Genomic DNA, 18570 nt, shown 5'->3' with positions numbered 1-18570 from the left:
TGCCAGGATGCATGCTACATGCAAATTAATAGTAAACAGAGTTACTGGGAATGCCAGCAAAATAAGATAAGGCTTCTGTTATTAATTTAGAGGGAATATTTTCTTGAGGTGACCCCAAGTCTGAAAACGTATCCAGGGATATTTAGTGTTGACCATACAGATCCAACACTTCATATGTTAGCAGTAAGGAGACTGTGGTTCCACAACGGAGGGAAAAAAAAAAACACAAAATAAAAAACAACTATGTTGTTACATACGAAAATAATAAAGGATCTCACCAAAGTTCATGGCAGACCTTTTGAGTGAGTGTGTGATTGTATATAGTAGTTTTGTAACAGTATGGTAGATATTAAAGCTGGAGGGGAACCTCAGATGATTTTAGTGCTGCATTATTATTTCTGATCTTTACATAATTTTCTTTTACAGATGATCCAAGATGCAAGTGGGGGAAAGGCTCAATCGGGTGGTTGACTCCACTCAAGTCGTGCCAGGACAACTGAAGTTAACAACCACAACTGTAAATAGAAACACCACTTAATTCTTACCATTCTCCCCTCCCACACTGCCCCTAACCCTGCGCTCAACTCCCCTTCCTTCCTTCCACTGTCACTAGTTGGAGCTGAGATGACTCTTGTGCCTTCAATTCAGGATATTAATATCTTACAAAGGACTTGTGGAGATAGGGTCACCGGCTTGCTAGCTCGCTCTCACTCTCTTCCCCCGCCCTTCTCATTCTCTGTCCTCAGGTCACTAAAGTTCCCGGATGATCATAGAAAAAGCCAATGTGTTTCTACTTTTGTTGATGCTTTGATAAAAACAAAGATCTTCCACTGCTATCCGAGGCTTGGCTTCTCTCACAGGAAATGCGGTGTCTTGGTCTATGTTTATAATAATATGAATGACAAGCTATGACATAAGGAAGAATTTAATTTCTCCAGAATCCCTCTTTTCCTCTCTAGCAAGCTGTAAACACATCAAAATTAAAGCTATTTTTGTATAAAAGAAAGCATTTTAACTAACAACTGAAATACTTTCCATGCAAAAAGAAAGCACATTGGAAGTGGCCATGAGCCCGTGTTTCTACATGTAAGCTAATGAGTGGCGGCTGTCCCATCCCCATCCCACCTCTGACCCTTCTGACCCCTTCCTTCCGCAAATGTTCCTCCCAAAAGAAACCGCTGAAACCTACATACCAAGTCAAGCAATCCACCAGAACAGTCTCTCATAAACCCCAGAACAATTTAAGCCAAGGAACTTTAAGCTGAGGAATTGCCCAGAGGACAATAAAAGTAAGAATTTTATTAACTCATAGGTACTGTCTTTAAGGCACAAATTTCATCAAATCTGCACACATGATACATGCCCATAAAGTAGAGACACGCTGTAATTACAACTTTTTCTATAAATTCAACTCATAACCCTGGAAACACTGACACACACTCTGTATTTGTGACATTTTTGTATAATTCAGACTCAATATAAATTCAGACAGGTATCTCTCCATAATCTTTTCTTTAATGACGTATTAAACATAAATCTTAAAAATACCTCTTATGGAATTAGTTCCAACAGCCAGACACTAAACTAAGCACTGATTTCATTCTTAGAATCACCTGAGAGATGGGTGTAACTCCCTCAATTGATCAAGGAGGAATTAAGACTTAAAGTGTAAAATGTTTCCCCAAAATGATGGTTAGTGGATGGGAAGTCTGGAATTTAAACCCAAGCTTGTTGGATTCATAAGTCCCCCATATCATATTCCTAAATGCTTCCCAGGTTAAAGACTTAAGAGTTAATAACTTACGAACCCAAAAGATGTGCATTATTCAAACAGGCTGCTTCCCAAACGCCACGTGATAGTTCTGCTGAGTTAGAGCTCAGTGTATTCCCACAGTCGTTCAGTATTCTTGCCCAAAATAAAGTAAGATAAAATCAAAGCATATGTTAGTATGTAAGCCAAGTTATTATGTCCTCTTCATAAATTCTGAAAAGCTTGTCCACCAAAATCAGAAGTTAGGAATGAGGAAGAGGAAACGCGAAGGAGAGAGGGAAGAAGATGAAGTCAGGAAGCACAGAGGTGGGGGACAAAACGGCAGGAAAAACGATAAAAGGCAGAGGAGAAACGGGGAGAAGAGGAGGAAAACCAGGCAGTTTTCAGAGTCTGAAAGTCCTCTTTCAAATAGGCCATCCATGATCTCTATGACAGGAGCTTGAACTTCACCTCAAAGTTCACAGAAGGCCAAAGATCTACAGACAATAGTTCTTTCTGACGTTCAAGTATAAAATCAACTTTCTTAAAGGATCTTTTACCTTTTAGTGAAACTAGCAGCAGAGTCCCCAAAGAATAGTACATCCACTTTCTACATTACCAGCCAGTGTGAGCTCTCCGCTGACTCACAGCAGGCTTGTGGGGATGCCAGGTGAGACAGGCAATTAAAAGGTAGGGTTAAGTTCACTTCCAAGGCCAAAGGGAGAAAGGCCGATTCTTCTGCATCCTGTCCGCACTTCTGTAGCCAATTCTTAAAAGTTCTACACACTTTTTCAATATGCTGCAAACAATAAGTATCTTCTGTTCTCAGACAGGCGTAACCCAAACGTTGGCACAAAAGTCAGAGACTTTGGAAAGTCAGTCTTCACCCTCACAAACACATGGCCAAGAGCTTTGCATAACACCTCCAAACAACAGCAAAGGAAGGCTACGGCTAATTCTTTTCTTTAGTTACATTTTCAGTTTGGCTAATTACTCAGTGTCCCTTTCAACTGAATGTCTTTTATGAAATTTCTGAGGATTTGATTGGTATTGATAAATTTTGTTCTCTACCAAGAGAGTGCTGAGATAAACTCGGAGCTCAATTTGAAGCTAGGAGGAGGGTAGTTTTTTTTTTTTTTTTTAAAAAGGTTTCTGTGAAAACTTATTTTCTCTGACACTATTTTGTGAAGTTTATATTCCCACATTATAAGAAAAAAACAATAAACTCATTATTTATTTCACAAAGAGCTAATTGCTTAGTTCTTTAAAAGTTTTGTTTTTATTACTGGCCTCCTGATTCCATGAATTGAAAATGATACTATTTGTTCTCTCTGAGAATGTCACACTAAAATTTGTTCAAAGGTCTTCATTCTATATGTCTCTGAAAAAGGCACCAGCACTTTACACCAAATTAAAAAAAAAATCATTGCAGAAAGATTAAAGAGCTACGTTTTTAAAAAACAAAACTAGCAAAAGAAATATTTAAAATACGTTTACTCGAGCATGAGAAAGGCATTCCGAAGCAAGATACAAAATGGAAAATATGGACAATTTGATTCTGTAAAAAGGTAAATCTTTTTGTTTGCCAAAATACAGTATCAAAAAGCAAAAAGAAACTACTAGAAACTATGAGCAACATATATAACCAATAAAAAATTAATACACAATCAATAATGTCTACACATCAATATAAATAAACCTTTTTTTCTCATTCTTCACGTAATAAAGATGCTTAACTTTATAATTAATTAAGGTATCATTTTTAACCTAAAATGACAAAAATACAAAAGATCGATCATCGGAGCCACTATGAATGAGAGTAATAAACAGAAGGGTATCCTCCCACACTGTCAGTGGGAGAGGAAATCGAAAGAGAATTTATGCAAGGTAAGCTATTCACATTTGAAACAGACACGTCTTTTCTCTCACCAGTACATCCCCAAGTATCTATCTCTATATAGAAAGTCTTATTTGAAGTGATTGTTCTGAAAACACGATAAGAACTTAAACGTTCATTAAAAGAAGAAAAGTCAAATAAATCACGAATCTTCATCATCATCATGACAGTAAATACTCATAGAGCAATTACTAAACGCCAGGAACTTTCTCCAGGGCTTCACACCTGTAAATTCACTTTGTCTTCGTAATAACTCTGTGAAGTCGGTACTGTCATCGCCCCAAATGCTGGGGCAAAAGAGGACGAAATACTTACTCCAAGTCACACAGCTCATCAGAGGCAAAGCTCGGTTTCAGAGACAAGCGGCCTGGTATTAGACACTTAGGAAATACTGTTCAAAAGAACACAGTAGAAAGGTAGATACTGATCCAGAAAGATCTATAGGGATGCAGAACTAGATTAGCAGTATAATTTCTTTATGGAACCAAAGATGAAACTCTGTACTTGATGATTCATGTACTATACATACTCTACGCATCTGAAGAGTTATCTCCAGGAGTGGCAATAGGAGGAAGAGAACAAAGTGACGGGAATTTCCATTTTTAACTTTATATATTTCTAAACTGCTTGAAATTTTGAAAAACGAGGAGGCAACCATTTGTTACTTTTGACATTATTTTTCTTTAAAAAAAAAAATAGAGGAGGGTGCATATGGAAAAGAGTTTGTCCTTACAGATGTTTCTGCAACTGTGTTTCTGGCTTTTGGACATGTTTTCCCCTCTTTTAAAAGCTGATCCAAATATCTGTTAAACTCAACCTCCTAAATTTTCCAGAATTGTTTTCAGCTCATATAAAAGGCTTTAACCTTCAACCCCTTTAGCTTTGGCCCCACTATGTTTATGACTATTTTTAAGTACCCAGATTTTTTGGTTGCTGTTGAAAGACATTTAAAAGATCATTTGTAAGAGCAGGAACTTACACTGTGGGCCTTGACTCTGGAGTCAGGAAAACCTGGCTCTGCATCTTGGGGCCGTGTAGCTTTTCAGTCTTTTCTAATTGGAAACCTCTAGAGCTCAACTAGCAGAAACGAACTCAGATAAGGCGGTTTATGTACAAGAATCCCAAGCTGCAGAGAAAATCTGTGCAGGCTGTCCACACAGAAGGAGAGAAAGGCTTCCTGTTCTAGCGCCTTCTACAGGGTCACTTAGACATTTTACCTTAGAGGGACAAAGGATGCGTCAGTACTTAGGGAATAAATATCACACGTGGACTTCAACCAAGAAACGCAAGTAACACAAAGCTGATAGCCGAAGCTATTCTTCATCAGGGCAAAGAATGCCAAGCCTCCTCCTCCCTGCTGGCTTCCTTAGATTTTTTGCAACCGTGTACACCATTAATGCCGTGGGCAGGACTCCCAACGTGGAGCGCTCTTTAAAGACTTGGCAGCCCTTGTGCTCATAGACGCTTCCATTTCCCCTTCATATGCACGTCTTCAATAAAGAGAAAGAGCCAGGAAGCAATGTGAGAGCTAAACAGAAGACTTGGTTACAGCACAACAGCATTCAAGGGTCTGGTTGCCTAGTCCTTGGCAATAAAGCCGCTCTGGAAAATTCTTTAAGCCCTACTTCAGTGAAAACTAAAATTAAAATAAATCAGAGGCAGCCTTAGAAGAAAAGGGATAAAGCTCTGCATTTACATACAGGGATAGCAATGCTGACAAAGACTTAGATCCATGTGTTACACATTTTACTCCTCCATCTTAAACACGTATATGAATGGTCCCTATACAGATGCACTAACACAGGGGCATTAGTCGGGGCTTCTGCAATTACGGTAGCTAGATATTCAACCAAAAAGCAATAGGACAGTGTTAAGGTACAGAGATGAACAGGAGAAAATGGACCAGAAGAAATTCTACCTCTTGACATCTTTATTGTAACAGGCCCCGAAGCCTACTGGACACAACAGGAGCTTAACCTATATCAAGCAGTAATGAAAGATAAAGTCTAGGTTAACAGGAAAATATGGATCCCAGTGTGGCCCTTCTGCTGACTTCAGAACTGGAAAAAGACACAGATTCCACCGTCATACATTCAAAGGCAGGGAGGTAGAAACTGAGGATGTCCATGTGCAAAATAAAACGCCAAAGGGAATCCTCAAAACGTAAACAAAAGTAATTGTTTAAAACAATGTATAAAAGGCAATATAACCTATAGCAAAACTTGGACAAAGAGACCTCTTATTTATGGCCATTACTTATCTGGAATAATTTTTTTAAAAAAGAAGAAGATTCTAGAAAAGGAACTTTCTTCCCTACAGAAACTTTGGAAAAGTCCCAGGGTCTCTCTTCAACCATTCACATGTTAGGCATCTTCCAAATACTAAATGTTTTCCAGTTACCAAGCTGAAGTGGATGAAGTTAAAAATTCTCTCTGATCATTCCATCAATTAATATTTATTGAGTGGCAATTCTGAGTTAGGCAAGAGGTCAAGAAAGATGAACCGCAAACATGAACACTGTCACCTTGGAGCTCACAGTCTGTGCTTCCTAGTCAGTGTTGGACTGTCAGCTATGGGGTTTATGGGGAATCCACAGAACAAAACCTAATGGAGTTTACCATCCCTTAGACCCATCTCCAAAGTCAACAGCACAGCTCACTGATCTTCAAGTCCAGGTTTAACTCATTAGTGAAGAATTTAGAGAACACCTTTCCACAGAAGCAGTGTTATAATATTTAGGGTATTAGGTCAATCCACAAAGCTTAAGTGGACCTGCATTCAGCTGTAGTGTGATCTTAAGAGGTTTCTGGCTTGTGTTAACCTGGGCCCTCTGAATCAACAGTGTTAAATGGCAATTTATAATTTTAAGGCTTTCACTACAGAGCAGAATAGTCAACACTTGAGATAAACCATGAAATGCTAAGGATGGGTAAAAAGTTGTAAGCACGTATGGGTGAGCTGATCACCATCTTTCTGTCTCAATCTGTCTCCAGGACGAGAGAATAGGGATGGGCTTACAACCTCCACAAAGATGATTATGAGGGCAGGAATTGCATTCCGAATAGCTCAGATGCACACCAGCCATCAGCCTCTCACATTTGTCTAATTCTGGCCAACACTGTGCACAGTTCATACTCAGAAATCACGACTGACATATTGCCTGGTTATTTCGGGAAGTCTAACAGTGTTTTTACGTAGTCTTCCCTTTTTAAGACATATGTTTTTCAGTGGTAATCCCAGCTCTAATAGCACTTAGCGTACATTAACTTACATTAATTTTGAAATGTCACTTTTTATGCAGTTTCATTTGCATTCAATGCATGAGCTACATCTTAATTTCTAGATCCCCAAAGATTATCAACTCAGCATCTGACTTGTAAAACAATAACCCCAGATCAGGCTCATTTTGTTCGTAATCATGCCACAGATAGACGTGTAGCTAAAAATAGAAAAATAAGCTATTCCAAGCAGGAACATGAGTCTCGGAAACAAAATTTCTAAAACCGGTTTTATTTATGTTTAGGAATAAGGAAGGAAAAACCTACAATATATATATGAATATATATAGTACATATTGCCTGAAGGAAGTCATTTACCAATCCTGTGGCAAGGTTAAGCAAACTGTTTCTTCCAATTCATTAAGGCTACCCTCAGGTCATACACAGAAAATGGAGGTGCTTTAGTGGTAATCACGCCCAAATTATCCAAATAAAATACCGGTTCAGTCTTTGCCTCCAGGACAAGCTGTTGTCTGATATGAAATGCAATCTTCTCTGAAACTAAATGTCTATCTTTTTTCTCTTCCATTGCTTCAGTATAGGGAGTAGGTTGTTGTTTACTGGTAATTCTGCCAGTGGTTTTCCTAAACCAAGGATGGAGAGGGGCTCCTAAATTTTAGTTCAAGGATTGCCAAAGCTTTTGCTGAGCTCCTGGAAGAATGAGGACACATCCTCTCTCTGAAGAGGCCCAAGGAATAAAAGATCTCAAACAAGCGCTTTAAGACATTGAAATCTATGCTTGGGGATATCCACTCCCAGTGCCCATAAGGAAAAAAAGCACCTGACAAAATGATAAAAACTAAATGCTGTGGTAGATAGTGGCCGAAAGCAGGCTGGGGTGCCAGTTGAGACTTGGGGACTCCGAAAGGTTTGCAAAGCAGTGGGTGAGTTTGGCCTGCAGTGCCTCCCCCAGCCCTGCCACATTCTTAAGAGAGCACAGTAGCCCACGTTACTGTATGACATGAAACAGTGATCCTAAAGAATGCTCAGGCAATAGAAGCTTCAGGATCCCCCAGAAACTGCCCAAAATGCCAGTTCTCAGGTCCAGCTCAGACCTACTACATCAGAGACTCTGTGGGGTGGCCCAGCAATCTACATTTTCACAAGTCCTACAGGAGCTTGTGGCTCACAATCAAGTTTGAGAACCACCACTGTAGCATGAATTAAATCCAGTCCCTCTCTCAAGGCTACTGATCATTAGAGAATGAAAGATCTTTTCTCCTCTTTAAGAAATGTCAAGTATGAGCGGGCCAGGGAGGAATCAGGGCGAGGTTCCAGGGGGTTGTTAAAGCCCCAATTTACTACTACCTCTCCCTGTTCATCTCTGGCTTGGGGATCTTGGTCACAGACACCAATAAAAGGAAAGGAAGAAACATGAGAACTAAGATCTGATCTACCCCAGACTCCGGTGTATGTTGGAGAACTTGGTGCTACTTAAATATTCCCTTCCCTGTCAACAAGCAACATAACAGTGATTCTACTAGACCTACAGATAAGGAAACCCACCAGACTTGTTCCCCAACACAACTAAGACACTAAACCTTCTCCTCTTTCCCACTCACTTAAAATACTATCTCTCTATAAGAGACCACACAAAATATAACATATTTTGTACAAATTAGCCAATAGGTAAGTGTAAACTTCAGAGTGACACTTTTAAATGATTGAAACTCTTCACTTACATTTATATAAGTTTCTCCCCACTTCAAATTAATTTTCAATCCTCTAAAAAAAAGGGCCAAGTATCTATCCTCAGGCAATATAGCCTTAATTTTTAATCTAGCATTGAGAGGTTTTCCACCTTAAAAAGAAAAGGCCACTCTTTCACGAAGCTCCCGGGTCGCACCAACAGCTATTCTTATTTTGCTCCTCAACTCTGTTGTTTGAAATGTCAGAGAATGAGAATCTAGGGAAACAGTAGCAACCAAAAGCACACCACTGAGGGGTGCGAAGCAAATGTACAGCAGAAAAGACCTTTCTGCACCGAGTCCACGTCCAGACTATCCTATCACCAGTGTGCGTCCCTTGCCTTTCTAGAGCAAAAGGAAAAATAGAGCGCTATTAGTCCCTATCACTGCTAGTCACTCGATACTCAGGAAACCAGTTCTATGTCTTGTGGGACAACTGTCCTCATGGGAAAGCGGGTAGTGCTGAGTAATCAACATTATTTTGCTCTGTCTGGATTTGTAGTATCACATCCTTGTTGCTATTTTTTCCAGCCTTAAAAACCTAATCATCGTAAATCTAGCTGCTTCCTTCTTTAGCAGTAATTAGCATTAGTCATAAGCCAAAAACGGTTCCACATAAGAAGCAAAATAAACAGAACCCTTCTTACCTTTCATGCCAAACTTGGAGTGTCTTGCCAACTTAAGCAGAAACAGCATTACTAGCAGACAAAATCCCACCACAGATGCAATTACCACCACAGCATACACCTAGAGAAAGGACGAGAGGGTGGTTATAACCTTGCTAATTAGTTCCCTATAATCATATGGTAATGATGATAATGACAGTTAACATTGGCTGAATGCTTAACGCGCCTTCTTATAACAGATCTTCTGCAACTCACTCCTTAGAACCCCTACAAGAATAGTAGGACCTGCCATTATGTCTACTTTGCAAGGAGATAATAGAAGTCAAAGCTCATAAGGCACCAAAAGCTCTAATTGATATGTTAATTGATAATAGAAGTTAAAGCGCATAAAGTTCATAAAGCTCTAACTGATATGTTATAGGTATAGATATAATATCTATCTATCCACCCGTCTGAGAGAAAGAGAGAGACAGAGAATGTGAAACGTGGAGGGCAAAATGGGGCTGATTTTTGAAGCTGTTGGAGAATACAATGGGGTTCATTTTACTATTCTATTATAGTGCATGTTTGAAACCGTCCACAATAAAAAGAATTTTTTTTTAGATTAGCTGTTTCTGCCGTTAGAAGTCAGGGTACGCTAGGAATAGGGAGTTTGACAGGAAGGAAGCAGGAGGGCACTGTGGGATGAGTTCCACTTGTGAAACTCATCGAACTGCATACTTGTGACATGCGCACTTATCTTGTAGGTATGACACACGCCGCCCAGAAAAGTGTTTGTAAATGTAAAGGTGTTAATTGCAAGGTGGGTTCCACAAGTGGAGGGGTTAGAGGCACATATATGTGAATCCCATCACAACCCTGAGGTGGGAAAGACAGAGGTCCAAGGAGCAATGTGATCACACTGCCACCAGTGCTGCCGATCAAGGCATGATGCTATTTTAAGAGTATCTTAACATTTTCAAAACAAAGATATAAGCAGCACTTGTATCTCTTTCCAGTCTTGCTCAGCCAAGGTCCTGCTTCCAAAGAAAAGTTCAAGTCTCTAAACTAGTAGTTGGCAAAGTTTGGCTGTAAACTTTCAAATGGTAAATATTTCAGGCTTTGCCAGCTACTGTCTCTGCTGGTATAGCTTGACAGCCACACATGATATGTAAACAAACGGGCATAACTATGCTCCAATAAAACTTTATTTACAAAACGACTTGGACATAGTTTGCCAACTTCTGCTCTAAATGTCTGAGATGTTTACAGTGACTTAAGATGCATAAGCATCATTGTTTCATTTAATTTGCATCATAATCCTTAAGATGGATATTATTATCCTCATCTTTGGTAATGACTAGCTCTAGTCACCTAATATTTCTGTTTTTTTCTGTGTTTCTTCTCATAGGATGTACCTCCTGTTTGCTTGTGGTTAGGTGGGTTTCTGTGACTAGTTAAGACATGTTGCTTCCAGGGTGTAGAACTTCAATTCTAGTCTGAGATCACGGTATGAAGCATAGGTTCCCAACTAGGGCTCACTTTGCCACCCAAAGACATTTGGCAACCATCAGGATTAGGGTATAGAGGGGTACTTCTGCACCTAGGGGGTAGAGGCTGGGGATGCTGCTAAATACCCTACAGTGTCCAGGACAGGCCCATCAAACCAAGAATTACTTATTCCAAAATGCCAACAGTACCAAGGTTAAAAAAGCCTGCTCCATCCTGCTCTGGAAATCTTTTTCTCTCTATTTAAAAAATGCTAACTTTCAAAAATGTGGATGCTTTGTCAGCCTAGTCCTGAAATGAGGACAAAGATGAACAGAACTCCCAGCCAACACACATAATGAAGCAAGAAAGAGACTCTTGTTGGTTGTAGCCACTGAGATTTGGGGCATTTGTTACTACAGTGTAACTTACACTGACTGATACACCCATCCCCTAGTGTGAGGGAGTATAGAGTGGACACTGAGGAAGCACATGGGATCTTCCTGAGTGTAAAATTCAGACTTACCACTTATTAGCTTACTTAATTTCTCTGCATCTTATAATCTTCATGAATAAAATGGGAAATTTAATAATTCTACCTTTATATGTTTTTGGAAATCCTTAGGGAGCAAATGCAGATAACGGGCTTGGAATAGTGTCTACACCAATAGATAATAAATTAGTGTTTGCTATAATGATGATATAAAAATAAAACTTAGAAAAAATTCAATAAGCAGCTTAAAGTCACATCTTACAAGCTGGGGATTTGAACTCAAGTCTAGGCAAGTATAAAACCTATGATTTATCCATGGCACTGCCTCTTTGAGAGGTTGAGAATTCAGGTACAAAAATAAAAGTAGGCTAATCCTCCCACTTCACCACCTCTGACATCAGATAAAAACAGCATGAAATAAGTCACAAGGCACAAAAAAGTGTGGAGCAAAGGTACGATATGACAGTTCTCTTCTCTGATACTTTAGCTGTGAGTGGCCCTCTTAGAAAATGCTTCTGCAAATATTTAGGTACAGACTTAACTCGATCTGTAGGCTGCAGAGACTATATACAAACGGAATGGTGGCAATTCCTAAAAAGCTAATTATGGATAAGCAATTATTTCACTCAAACTTCCCTAAAGGATTTGCCCATTTTTTTAAATCTTTGTTTCTAACTAATGTTTTCATGGAAAAGAGATTTTAGCTATAAATTTCTCTGCCCTATTATTAAATCCCAGATGTCTGCAAATAGAGAGTGGTTCTACCTAAATAAACAAGTTCAAACTCCATTTCAAAATTTTAATTTTATAAAATTTTCATGTGACATGAAACATCATTCTTCTGATTTTTTTTATTTTTCTTATTAAATCATTGCTGTGTACATTAATGCAGTCATGGGGTACAATGTGCTGGTTTTATATACAATTTGAAATATTTTCATCAAACTGGTTAACATAGCCTTCATGGCATTTTCTTAGTCATTGTGTTAAGACATTTATATTCTACATTTAGTAAGTTTCACATGTACCCTTGTAAGATGCACCATAGGTGTGGTCCCACTGATTACCTGCCTCCACCCAACCTCCCCCCTCCTCTCCCCTCCACTCCCTTTCCCCATATTCTTGGGCTATAATTGGGTTATAATTGGGTTATAGCTTTAGAAGAAAAAGTATCCAATGTACTCAGTCTTCTGATTTTTTTAAATCACTTAAACATGTAGAAACTATTCTTAGTCTGCAAACAGCACAAAAACAGGGGGTGAGCTGGACTTGATCCATAGGCTACAGTTTGTCAACCCTACGCTACCCTGCAATGTGGCAGTAGAGGTGAAGAGATGTGGATGGATTTGGAATTTATAAGGAGGCACAGCTCATAGAAAGTGATGACTGTGCATGCATGACAGTGAGGAAAACAGAAGAATGGAGGAAGCTTTTCAGTTCTGACCACAGCAACTGATAGAGGAATCCCACCATAGACCCCTGGGAAGTTGTGTGACTTCCCCCTTCAATGGCTCCTCACTGCACCATAAATCGACACACCTGAGACTGTGCTTCAAGTCCTACAACCTGGCCACCACGTACATCTCCAACTCTACTGACCTGCACATACTTTCCCTTCCAATCAAGCCCTTTCACCACGTTTCCCCATCTGCAAGCTCTTGTTTGTAAACCTCAAATGGCCTCCCCTTCCATTCTCTATGTCCAAATCCCAACCCTTTAGCACAGGCTATCCAAAATGCCACTTGTCCCACAAAGGCTCCTCTGAATCTCACAGCTGGAGAGACCGAACACTCATCCCTCTGCTTCTGTCTCTGGCACTGCATTTCTCTGTCTCTATTTGTATTTTAGCTGCTAGTATTCATGTCTAAGATCTCTGACTGACATGTATATGTCTATGTGACATGTATATGTCTATGCATTCATGTTTTTTTTTCTTTGCCCACTGACAGTCCCTTCCACAATCTACTGGACTGCTTACATTTGGTGAGCCATCAAACTTTCATTGCAAGTTTAAGAAGAGGGGTGTAAAAGTCTAGTCGATGAATGAGAAAACTGGTTTCTTGCTCTGCTAGTTTCTTGCTTCTTCTTTTAAAGGACAGATACTTGAAATAGAAACCACTAACAATTAAAAGTGGTACACAGGCCAGGCACAGTGGCTCACGCCTATAATCCCAGTGGGAGGCCCAGGTGGGTGGATTGCCTGAGCTCACACGTTCAAGACCAGCCTGAACCAGAGTGAGATACCATCTCTAAGAATAGCTGGGCATTGTGGCAGTGCCTGTAGTCCCAAGTACTCAGGAGACTGAAGCAAGAGAATTGCTTGAGCCCAAGAGTTTGAGGTTGTTGTGAGCTGTGATGCAATGACATTCTATTAAGGGTGAGAAAGTGAGACTCTGTCTCAAAAATAATAATAATAAATAAAGTGGTACACAAAGGGAGAAGCAAATAAATCAAAGGCATCCTTATCACTTTCTTTAAACCTAACCATTAATATAAATTAATTAGATTAATAGATATTATATGAGACATTTATTCTATATTTTAATGCCCTATTGACATCTGCATAATAAAAATGTCTTGTTGAAGCAGCTACCTTCCTCTCACATGTAAGTACCCAAAATGCTCAGGACCTATCTAGGAACCAGCTATTAATTCCACTCACCGAGAGATGTTCCCGACCAGTTGAGTCAGCAACACCAGTGGAAGGTATTTCGTTACTTCTGTTGGTAGTGTCATCGACATCATTTGCTACAGTCCCATAATCTTAAATTGGAGAAGGGAGAAAGAGAAGGAACATGAAGTTGTCATTAGGTTGCCAACAAACTTGAGGCCAGAGTAAGATCCGGAATGAACCAACACAAATCCCAAAGACTCTAAACCACTAAACAGCCTGGCTATGGAACAGCATGACCAAGCCACTAACTCAGCCTCACAGTGCTAAGACTTCATTCAATCCAGATCTTTATGTCCTTGTTCTTTTGGTCAGATCTTAAACCTGGTTCAGGGTCTTTTCTCTGCACAGATGAATATACCCATTTATCAATGGCATATTGAAAACAAATCTATAGTGCAAAAGGGCATCAGTCATCTAAGAGTCATAGATTCATAAACGGGAAAGAGTCTTTAGAGACTGAGCCTAACTGCCAGTTTTACAGCTGAAGAATATCAGCTGAAGAAAGTTGAATGCCTAGTACAGGGGTCACCTAGCAAGGCGGTGGCTAAGCCCAGACATGGTTCCAGATTTGAAAGAAGAAATACTGATTCCCAGGGCAGGTAAATACATATATTATTTGAGTAAAAGGCAAACCCTTAAGACAAATGTGGAATCAGTATGATGATGGAACTTGGGTCCATGCATGAACTTTTTAAAAGAGTTCTGAATTTGTCAATATTTCAGTTTCAGAAGTATTATTGGAAAGACCAACATAACACTTAGAATTATAAAGCTTGGGTCTCATTTCATCAATTCTCAAATGCAGGTGCTTCCTTCTGGATCAGTTTTAATCTATACGGATCAGGATGGAAATAATGATTGATTTTTATTTGAGGGTAGTCAAAAGTTTTTATTACTAATATCACATATGAAAGGTTCCAGAAAACTCTGAGAAAACTTACTACAGACAATGTTGTTTATAGTGTTTGTATTTTAATTGTGAATAGTTATAGTGTCTTCAATTTCCATCTCGGGGAAGCTACCTCATTATCTCAGCCCTGGCTACACTTCTCTAGGTAGACTCACATTGTATTGGCCTCGGGGCACCCAATTTAAATTGTATTTTTATTAGCAGAATGTTCCTTTCTGCATAAACAGTAACAGAAAAAAACACCTATTTTCTGTTTGCTGTTTCATTCTTAATGCCAAAAATCATGTTCTCATAATTTTTATTATGAATATCTTAAAACTTACTGATTTCAAACACTAACAGATATAATTAATTTGTTTATTTTTCCCTCTTCAGGTTAGAGCCAACCAATCATGCAAAATGTAAATCATTGAAGTGCCTACAATTTAACAGATCCAAGTGAGGTCTGAAGCCAATGGGAAAGTGACATTCAAAAAGGGTTCTAAAACCCAATTTTAAAATGTAAAATCATAATTCAAACACATCATGCTGAGATAGAATTTGAGAAAGGTTTGAATTGTGATTTTTACATAATTCCTGACCAAAACACAAATCATATGCATAAAATCAACCAAACAAAAGCATGGAAGAAATATGGGTTAATGTACATAAGCAGGAAAAGACAATATAAATTCCTTCCCCAGTTAAAAGGAACTCAAGTTAAATACACACACATATAAGCCCACAAACAGAATCATTTTATAGAAAAAAATAAAAAGTGAGTAAGTTCATATATATACAAAATCAAAGAATGGAATATTTTATAGAATATATAAACATATTTTAATTGATCTGACTTTCAATCATTCTTAAATTTCAAGCCACATGTTGAAATGTAGCCTGCCACCTCCCCACTCAGTGGCTTCCTGATCACGAAAGCAGTCTGAAAATCAAAGACGGGCTTTCCCACCTTGTAAAATGTCTTTGGTATTGAAAAAAAATAGCTAAGGAGATGTGAGCTGTTCTGTTAAAAGCTAATACAGTGGACCTTTGGTTCTTTCCTTTTGCATTCCCAAGAGAGCCTCATTTTGTTCAAGGGGGTTAAGCCTATCCACCTCAGGGAAAGCAGACCTCAAGTCCAGGGGTGGGGCCAGTTAGTCGAGGGTAACGCCTCTCTCTTATCAATAATGAGGGCAAGAACAGACCATGACCTGATGGGGTCTTGAATCTGATACAAACAGGGCTTGGTTGAAGTTTGGGGGAAAGTTCTCTTCTGGGACACCTTGAGAAGCTCTCCCATTTTCTCATCAATGTGAATGGCGGCAGCCTCTCTGCTGACATCCTGTTCTAACCACAGGGGAATCGGCCTTCACTGAAGCTAGCAAGATGGGCAAGAGAGTGTAGAGACAAAGAGAATTTGGGTTCCTGATGACAGGGTTAAGTGGCTGGTTTAACCAACCCTAGAGCAAGAAAGCAAGTTGTAACTTCCAGGTTTTTCAAAGCCAAACTTCTTCGTTGCACAAGAAACATAATTTTGAATTGGGTTTACTGTCACAGCCAGAAACTGATACACTTCCCTTTTCTTGGTAGTCATGGCTTTTAAACAGGTAATTAGTTCCCAATTATGGAAACAAAATGTCTGTTACAGCCAGCAAAATGGATTTACTACTTCCAAGAACAGAACATGAGAGAGAAAGTGCTATTTACAGGCATTGCAAATGTCAAGGGGATCTGGCCGTCAATACTGAATGATTTTTGAAATATTGTTTTGGACTATGTAATGCCCAAAGTGGATATATTTATCTGAGCTTAGCGGTCTTGTTTTAGTTGATTTATTACATAATACACAAGCATTTAGAAAAAATACAGTGTAAAGGAAACAATGATAGCTACCTTCATAAATTACATCAGGATAATTCGGGTTTGCACCTAAAAAGCAAAACACAGAAAAGATTTGTAAGCATGAATTTGGTGTTTACAAATGCATAACCTATGCCAAGTAAAATAAGCTAAATAGACACTGAAGGTTTTTATAATTGAATAGACTGTTTTTAGGGTATGGTAAATAAACCCAATGTTCTTGCTTTGTTTCACCTTAAATCTATTCCCTACCCCAGTCCCCCAACTTCCATCCCTCCAAAAAGAAAAAAAAAAAAAAAAGACTAAATAGAACTTACAAATCACTTTGGAAAAACTTCAGCAATCTATGAACTATAACTATTTCTTTTTTTTTTTTTTGTACTGTTTCTATTATACAGTTGACCATTTTCATTGCAATTTGGGGGTATTTTTTATTCCAGAGACAGATAATTTTCATACCACTGTTGCTATTCTCTTCCTGCCCTGGGGGTTACTGTCAAACTCCACGTAGCAGGGCCATCTCATTCAGGAGCATATTATTAACCACCCTACATGATGTTATCTAGACCATAGTGTGACCTTCCATTCAGTCTTTGAGGGGGGTTCTAGTCCTTAGTTTGAAGAAATTCTTTTTATGTCCTAATGCAACACAGAAATTGTACTTCCCATATTGAAAACAATTATAGCGAAAAGGTTAGAAATAAATATTATGTCAGAGAGAAATGCAAAAGTGTACCAACTTAATTTTGTTGGTTGGCTCTGCGGTGACTGAAATGATCCGAATATTCAGCTTTAAGGTATTCCCATGAGACTCACCAGAAACATTTAAAAAAATTTTAAAAACTCAGCATCAACAAAAACTGGTGACAAAAACATTCACTCCTTATTCTCCAATCAGAGCTAACTAGGTCTCCACACGAAAGTCGACTTGGAAATAAAATTAAATTTTGTTATAACATTTAAATGATTGCAAAATGAAATTCCAAAGCTATTTCCTATGCTTTTAGTCCTCACTTGCCATGTGAAACAGTAAAACTTGCAAACCATAAAGCTTACTCAGTTTTCATTTCACTTCTGAACCCTTAGCAGGAAAATGCCATTAAAATAGAGTGAAACGAGCCAATTTTCTGTTCGTGCATTCCCCAGTGAATAATCAAGATTAGTCTAAATGAAGAACCAAACAAAAGTGGCCCCAATGTTCAGATTAGAATGCTAATACATTTCGACTAGAAAAATATCTATTTTAGCAGGGAACAAATGAAATGAATGGCTGTGTACTTCAATTCAGGGACACTGCAAGTTGCCGTGTAATCCACACTTGGCACAAAGGGGTGGGTGGGGGTTGCCTTTCATATTACAATCCACGTGAATGGCACCACCCAAAATGGGGCAGTGCACAACCTGGGCAGCCACCTGTGATGGCGCTGTATCAATTCATACAAAGTCATTGATGCCAATATCTTTCGGTTGTATTTTGAGGAGCTTCACTGTCCCAAATACCATTTAAAAGTAGTTTTGAGTTATGATATGTCGATATGTTAATATGTATTATCAGAATTATTTGTAGCTGTTAGGACAGCCTGAGAAGAAACTTGAGAGCTGCCCTGCAGTTTAAGGGGTTAATTCAGTGAATAAAGCGGCAGGAAGCCCCAGTGGTAGCCCATCCAATGTCACTTGCAGGGCACTCACTTGTTCTCTGAAGTCCTTTCCCTTTGCAAAAGCCTTAGACCAATAGTGTCCCCTTCACCATGGGGATGTACTACACCTGCTGAAGGAAAGGTTCTATAACTCCAAGAGAGCAAAGCACTCTTTGAACTACTCGGTAATTTATGATTTTAGAAGATCTCACTCTGCCCTCTTCTCTCCAGGTCCCTCCATACAGTCTGAGAGTTCTAACTTCAGCCTTCAACATCAGTATAAACATATATTTGTCAGGCAGGAAGGTATA

General features: G+C 39.0%; 1 protein-coding gene across 5 annotated transcripts in view; it reads right to left on the bottom strand.

Annotated features, from left to right (window-relative positions):
- The window catches only part of NTRK2 (neurotrophic receptor tyrosine kinase 2), a 341040-nt gene that overhangs the window by 254223 nt on the left and 68247 nt on the right, over positions 1-18570 (bottom strand). For all 5 annotated transcript variants that reach the window (XM_012813035.1, XM_012813015.1, XM_012813022.1 and 2 more), the window contains 3 exons: positions 16656-16691; positions 13862-13962; positions 9261-9360 (listed from right to left, as the gene is read on the bottom strand). In XM_012813035.1, coding sequence (XP_012668489.1) covers positions 9261-9360; positions 13862-13962; positions 16656-16691 — 237 coding nt within the window. The remainder of the gene's footprint in view (positions 1-9260; positions 9361-13861; positions 13963-16655; positions 16692-18570) is intronic.

Source organism: Otolemur garnettii, unplaced genomic scaffold (genome assembly GCF_000181295.1).
Source record: "Otolemur garnettii isolate 467f Iridium unplaced genomic scaffold, OtoGar3 scaffold00006, whole genome shotgun sequence".
NCBI lineage: Eukaryota > Metazoa > Chordata > Mammalia > Primates > Galagidae > Otolemur > Otolemur garnettii.
Note: the sequence above shows the minus strand (reverse complement) of the source record. Positions and strands in the feature narration are given on the sequence as shown.